The sequence below is a fragment of the Rhincodon typus genome, unplaced genomic scaffold (assembly GCF_021869965.1).
Source record: "Rhincodon typus isolate 14 unplaced genomic scaffold, sRhiTyp1.1 hic_rhity00004883, whole genome shotgun sequence".
NCBI classification, from domain to species: domain Eukaryota; kingdom Metazoa; phylum Chordata; class Chondrichthyes; order Orectolobiformes; family Rhincodontidae; genus Rhincodon; species Rhincodon typus.
In genome coordinates this window covers 869-8,470 of record NW_025970521.1, presented here as the reverse complement: position 1 = coordinate 8,470, position 7,602 = coordinate 869, and the positions used below count along the sequence as shown (strand labels likewise).

The 7,602-nt window shown below is 44.8% G+C and overlaps 1 protein-coding gene across 1 annotated transcript in view; it reads right to left on the bottom strand.

The window, feature by feature from the left end:
- The window catches only part of LOC125481996 (protocadherin-16-like), a gene marked incomplete at both ends in the record, with an annotated part of 5,730 nt that extends 1,292 nt beyond the window's left edge, over positions 1–4,438 (bottom strand). Inside the window, 2 exons of the mRNA XM_048593965.1 lie at positions 433–664; positions 4,250–4,438. Coding sequence (XP_048449922.1) covers positions 433–664; positions 4,250–4,438 — 421 coding nt within the window. The remainder of the gene's footprint in view (positions 1–432; positions 665–4,249) is intronic.
- Between the last annotated feature and the right edge of the window lie 3,164 nt (positions 4,439–7,602).

Sequence of the window (7,602 nt, the reverse complement as noted above, 5' to 3'; positions counted from 1 at the left end):
GGGAGATTTGCGGGGGGGGGGGGGCAGAGGAGCGAATAGGGGAGCTGAGTGAACACAGTCTGAAGAGAACAATCAGCTTCTTACAGCTGCTCGGTGAAGGCCAAATGTTAAACAGGAAGTTCCCAGAGGGCAGGAAACGTCCCAACAAAAGCAAACGGACATGATGACACACAGCAGCAATGTTTCAGGGAGAGATTCTCACTGAGTGTTGGAACAAGGACAAGGACACTGAGTTAGCTCAGTCAGGGAGCTAACAGCTAGTGTTGTCTGGTCCACTGTCTGAGCTGTCCTCCTCTACTGGGCCTGGGGAGGTCACAGCCTCGTGTTGGCTTGAAGGTAGTGGCCAGGGACCTGGGGGTAGAGCTGGCTCATGTTGGATCAAATAGACTCTTTCTGTGTTTGGTCACAAGGGGTTGGCACAAAGGCACTCACCTGTGTCCCTGTTCAGTGTGAATAATGACAGCAGGTTTCCTGACACAATCCGATAGGTCACTTTTCCGTTCCGTCCAACATCCTTGTCAAAAGCAGATACCCTGAGCACAGCAGTGCCTGGTAAACTCTGTGTGCTGAGGCTGGCTGCATACTGGACTGGATAGAACACTGGCCTGTTGTCATTGATATCATCCACGTAAACTTTCACATAGGCCATTGACTTCAGGCCACCCTGGGGAGAGGTAGAGACATAGAGTGAGAATTTAATAGTGGATTTATCACAAGCCCTGAAACTTTTCCTCACAGAAATTCCTCTGCCCACTGGTGTGTCATTCCTAGTGTGTGACGTGCCCACAGTGTTGGGTGCCATGATGGTACATGTGTTCTGAGGGTATAAAGTTCTCACTCTCCATCTTACTGAGTCCTCTTGCAGCATGACACACTGACAGGCGTGTGCTCCAGTTTGTATCCAAATAGCTCAGCCCTGGCTCACATGACCCTCTGATTGCAATAAGTAGATACAAGGAACTGTCTAAAAGTCTATTGAATCTTTCAGTACAATGTCACTCATTCTTATGTTGTAGGAGTGAACATATAAACTCCTCATCAAGAAGGCATAGCCCACTGAAGGTAAATAGCTCATTACTGCAGCTACAAAAGGTCAAGGGGACAGAACTGTTCTGGGTAACCAGTACATTGCTAAGCAGCAGGGACCTGCTTATAAATGACTCCAAGGTCCCATTTGCAGAATTTTGGAAACCCCACTGAAGATTACACTGCCCTGGATCTCAAAACATTTGGTGACTGACAGTAACAAGCCATGTGCTGCTGCGATGAAAAATCCAAAATGAAGTTTCAGCTTGTTTCCTGACAGTAACCATAAATAAACATCAGATAAAAGATCTCTTCCAGGTGTCACAACTCACTGGCTAATGTGCTGCAAATCAAGCCTTACTATTCCCAGGGACATTATAAATATGAAAATCTTATTAAACCACCAAACCGTCCAATTCTACCTGACTGAATAATTCAGGTTCAAAGGAAAGCCACCAGATTTAACATTCACAAAAAAATAACTATTTATTGAAATCAAACTACTTTTAACTAATGGTAAAAAATAAACATGAATTAAACTCTGTAATTTAAACTCTACTCCTTTTTAAAATTCCCCTACAGATATAAAGAGACACAGGGACAAGACATAAGCTTTAGGGATTGGGGTAAAAGACATAGAAACACAGTTACGGCACCAATCCGCATCACAGATGTTGATGAGTTGTTTTCTTTCGAGTCCTTTCAATTCCATCCAAAGCTGATGACATATTGATTCTTACTCTCTCATTCACTGTTTAAGCGTTTGCCTTTTTGGTGGCTCTGAGGTGGTTTCTCCACTAAACTCATGGAGAAAGGAGAGGGAAGGTGGCTAGCTACTGGGGGCTTTTTGTTACTTCTCAGGGAAAGAGGGAAAGAGAGAGAGACAGATGGAGACAGATGGGTGCTTTCTCTTCACAGGCTTGATATTTCTGCTGTAATGTCCTCACACAAGGCTGTAGCCACCTGCCCAAGAGCCATTCATACGTTGAGGCCCCTGAGCCCACAACTACTGGAACTGATTGAAAAGCTAATCGAAACATTAGGCTAAGCTACAATGAGCTCACATCGGTGCCATTTTGTCTGAAATTCTCCTTCTCATTGCTCCAATAAGGCATCAAAGCTGATATGACATCACCAGCCCTTACCTGCTGTGAACTCCCTGTATTTATGAAACAGACAACACCAAACACAGCAACACTCATAAAAGGAGCTACAACAGCGATAAATAAAATAAGAAAGAAACAAAAGAGGAGAAATGAAAGGATAGAACAGCAAACTAAGCAAAAGACAAGAACAAACAAGCTCTGCACACACCTTCAATAAAAAAACCCACAGACCTTCAACAAAAAGACAAACGTTTAATAATGGATTGGCCCCCAAGTGACATCTTTACTGAATTGTATTGATTTAAGCAACATATGCAGGTTTATTTCATCAACGATTTCTGAGAAGAGATTTCTGAAACTTTTACTTACTAATAGGAAAGAAGGGATTCAAAGAATAAATATATCCAGTCTTTCTGAGAATGATGACAAAGATTCGGAGAAGGGCAGGAGAATATTTAAGGACCAACTCAAGACACAAATAAACTTCTGGATTATCATACTTCGACTCATGTCGTATAGACAAAAACTTTGAGAGTCTATTGGCAACTTTGTCATGAGATGCTACAGGAAAGGATATGAGTAAGATTTTCCTGAAGACCTCACAGACAGGCTCATTTAACTAGCTTTCGATGATAGTATAAGGTAGCAGTGGAGGTTAGATAGACCTTAGGTTTCGGGTAAAAGTTCGGCACAACATCGTGGGCTGAAGGGCCTGTACTGTGCTGTACTGTTCTATGTTCTATGTTCTATGTTCACCTATTTACTGACTAAAGTCTTCAAGAGGTGTCTTCCGGGCAAGAGAAAGGCTGTACCAGTGACACCTTGACAGCGATGGACACCAGTCAAAGACTCACATCAATCATCTGCTTTGGGTGCAGTCAACGCTGTTGCTAGTCAGCAAAGTTTACCAAACTAGCAAGATGTGTCCTAAATGTGGTTTGTCACACTGACTCACACCCTGTTCAATGTTTCATCCTGTTTGCAAAGTAGATGACACAGAACTTTAGCTAACTTTCTGGAGTTTGTTGAAGGGGTAACAGAAAGGCTCGATGAGGGAAACACTGTTGATGTGGATTACATGGAATTTCCAGCAGGTGTTTGAGACAGTGCCACACAATAGACTGGCAAAGAAAGCTACAGGTCATGGCATACAGGTACAGTAGCAATGTGGATACAAAACTGAGTGCGGGAAACAGAGAGTAATGATCAATGGGTATTTTTCAGACTGGAGGAAGGTTTGCAGTGGGTCGGTGTTAGAACACTTTTTCTGATATATATTAATGATCTGGATCTTGCTGTGCAGTGGACAATTTCAAAGTTTGTGGATGACACTAAACATAGAGGAATTGTAAACGGTGAGGAGGGCAGTGTGGATTCTGGGTGTTCAGACGAGCAGTAGATTCCTCTCCTGCCTACAGCAATATGAAGGTCAACATCACAGTATCTGACAGCTACGATAACACACTGATGTTCCGCACCTCTCCTGAGCCATAGAGAACACAGAGATCAGTTCTGTCATTTACATTGTCAAAGGCCATACTGAAGTCAATATAAACCACAACAAAAGCACTACCCTCAGCAATATGTTCAGCCACGTTTTCAAAAACTCAATTAAGTGAGTCAGATATGATCTCTCTCTAACAAATCTATGTTGACTATCCCTGATCAACCCTTACTTTCAAATTTTCGTACCAATGACATTAAACTAACTGGTCTGTAATTACCTGGCATATCCCTACTGCCCTTCATGAACAAAGGAACTACATTAGCCATCCTCCAGTCATCTAGCACTTCACCTGGGGCCAGTGAAGTAGTAAATATCTCCACCGGGGCCCCAACAATCTCCTCCCTGGAATCCCATAGCTGCCAGAGATACATCTCATCAGGCCCTGGAGATTTATCACCTGCTAAAACACCGAACACATCAAATCTTAAGACGCTCTGAAGTACCAAATGTTTTCCCAGGAGGTTCTGTACACGCCACACTTGTGGAAAATTACTTGACAGGGCTTCAAGAGTTCAGCGCCTTCACTTTCTATCTTGAACAGCATGCTGTTAGATACAAAGTAAAACTCCCCGTGTGTCTATGGTTCTGGTTATCTGAATATATTTCTTACCCCATCAATTGCTGTCACTGTGAATTCATAATGATTGGGTCCCTCATCTCGATCCAGTTGGCTTGTGGTGCAAATTCTGCCAGTGTATTGGTCAATACTGAACAGAACAGGAGGCAAGCTGCCAATGCCAGAGCCGATGGAATAAGTGATGGCACCAAAGCTTCCACTGTCAGCATCTGTGGCCGAGACCTGTCAGGAGAACATGATTGAAAATGTGAAGGTTAGCATTCTGTAACAGGCATATAAAAGGGTTCCTGGGCTGGATGACTTTACAGAGATAGTCACAGAGTCATACAGCAGTGATACAGGCCCTTTGGCCCATCATGTCTGTGCTGACCTATTATCCTACTAAGATCAAACTACCCTGCATACCCTACATTTTACTATCCTCCATGTACCTATCCAAGAGTTGCTTAAAAGTTTCTAAAGTATCTGACTCCACTACCACTGCTGGCAGCACATTCCACACACCCACCACTCTCTGTGTGAAGAACCTACCTCTGACATCTCCCCTATACCGTCCTCCAATCACCTTAAAATTATGCCCCCTCGTAATAGTCATTTCTGCCCTGGGAAAAAGTCTCTGGCTATCCACTCTATCTATGCCTCTCATCATCTTGTACTGATTCAAGTCACCTCTCATCCTTCTTTGCTCCAATGACAAAAGCCCTAGCTCCCTCAATCTTTCCTCATATGACCTGCCCTCCAGTCCAGGCAGCATCCTGGTAAATCTCCTCTGCACCCCCTCTAAAGTTTCCACATCCTTCCTATAATGAGATACCAGAACTGAACACAATATTCCAAGTGTGTTCTAACCAGAGTTTTATAGAGCTGCAGCATAACCTCGTGGCTCTTAAACTCAATTCCCCTGCCAATGAAAGCCAACACACCATATGCCTTCTTTACAACCCTATCAACTCAGGTAGCAACTTTGAGGGATCTATGGACGTGGGCCCCAAGATCCCTCTGTTACTCCACAAGAATCCTGCCATTAACCCTGTATTCTGCATTCAAAGTCCACCTTCCAAAATGAATCAGTACTCTAGCTGTTGTCTAACAAATGTTTTATAAAGTTCTAACAAGAACAGGAAGGGTGTGGGGTTGCAGGAGATTCCAGAGATAGGGAGACAGTATAGGGGCTGGAGGAGGTTGCAGAAATAGGGAGGGGGTGTAGGGGCTGGAGGAGGTGACAGAGATAGGGAGGGAATGTAGGGGCTGGAGGAGGTGACAGAGATAGGGAGGGGGTGCAGGCCTGGAGGAGGTGACAGAGATAGGGAAGGGCGTAGGGGCTGGAGGAGGTTACAGAGATAGGGAGGGGTGTAGGGGCTGGAGGAGGTGACAGAGATAGGGAGGGGCTGTAGGGGCTGGAGGAGGTGACAGAGGTTGGAAGTGGATTAGGGCGGGGTAGGGTTCAGTTAATAAAATCTGGAACTGATATCCAATCTCAGTAATCATGTTGTGAAGCTATGGTCTGGTTCACTAATGTCCTTTAGGGAAGAACAAAGAAAAAAGAACAAAGAACAAAGAACAAAGAAAATTACAGCACAGGAACAGTCCCTTCGGCCCTCCAAGTCTGCGCCGATCCAGATCCTCTATCTAAACCTGTCGCTTATAATCCAAGGATCTTTACCCCTCTGCTCCCTGTCCATTCATGTATCTGTCTAGATACATCTTAAATGACACTATCGTGCCTGCCTCTACCACCTCCGCTGGCAACGTGTTCCAGGCACCCACTACCCTCTGCGTAAAGAACTTTCCACGCATATCTGCCTTCAACTTTTCCCCTCTCACCTTGAAATCGTGACCCCTAGTAATTGAGTCCCCCACTCTGGGAAAAAGCTTCTTGCTATCCACCCTGTCTATATCTCTCATGATTTTGTAGACCTCAATCAGGTCCCCCCTCAACCTCTGTCTTTCTAATGTAAATAATCCTAATCTACTCAACCTCTCTTTATAGCTATCGCCCTCCATACCAGGCAACATCCTGGTGAACCTCCTCTGCACCCTCTCCAAAGCATCCACATCCTTTTGGTAATGTGGCAACCAGAACTGTACGCAGTATTCCAAATGTGGTCGAACCAAAGTCCTACACAACTGTAACATGACCTGCCAACTCTTGTACTCAGTACCCCGTCTGATGAATGAGAGCATGCCATATTCCTTCTTGACCACTCTATCCACCTGCGTTGCCACCTTCAGGGTACAATGGATCTGAACACCGAGATCTCTCTGTGCATCAATTTTCCCCAGGGCTTTTCCATTTACCACATAGTTCGCTCTTGAATTGATCTTCCAAAATGCATCACCTCGCATTTGCCTGGATTGAACTCCATCTGCCATTTCTCCGCCCAACTCTCCAATCTATCTATATTCTGCTGCATTCTCCGACAGTCCCCTTCACTTTCTGCTACTCCACCAATCTTAGTGTCATCTGCAAACTTGCTAATCAGACCGTCTATACCTTCCTCCAGATCATTTATGTATATCACAAACAACAGTGGTCCCAACACGGATCCCTGTGGAACACCACTGGTCACTGTTCTCCATTTTGAGAAACTCCCTTCCACTACAACTCTCTGTCTCCTGTTGCCCAGCCAGTTCTCTATCCATCTAGCTAGTACACCCTGGACCCCATGCGACTTCACTTTCTCCATCAGCCTACCATGGGGAACCTTATCAAACGCCTTACTGAAGTCCATGTATATGACATCTACAGGCCTTCCCTCATCTATCAACTTTGTCACTTCCTCAAAGAATTCTATCAAGTTGGTAAGACATGACCTTCCCTGCACAAAACCAAGGTGCCTATCACGAATAAGCCCATTTTCATCCAAATGTAAATAGATCCTATCCCTCAGTATCTTCTCCAGCAGCTTCCCCACCACTGACGTCAGGCTCACCGGTCTATAAATACCTGGATTATCCTTGCTACCCTTCTTAAACAAGGGGACAACATTAGCAATTCTCCAGTCCTCCGGGACCTCACCTGTGCTCAAGGATGCTGCAAAGATATCTGTTAAGGCCCCAGCTATTTCCTCTCTCGCTTCCCTCAGTAACCTGAGATAGATCGCATCCGGACCTGGGGACTTGTCCACCCTAATGCCTTTTAGAATACCCAACACTTCCCCCCTCCTTATGCCGACTTGACCTAGAGTAATCAAACACAGCTATCCCTAACCTCAAAATCCGTCATGTCCCTCTCCTCACTGAATACCGACGCAAAGTACTCATTAAGAATCTCACTCATTTTCTCTGACTCCTCTCATAACTTCCCTCCTTTGTCCTTGAGTGGGCCAACCCTTTCTCTAGTTACCCTCTTGCTCCTTATGTATGAGTAAAAGGCTTTGGGATTT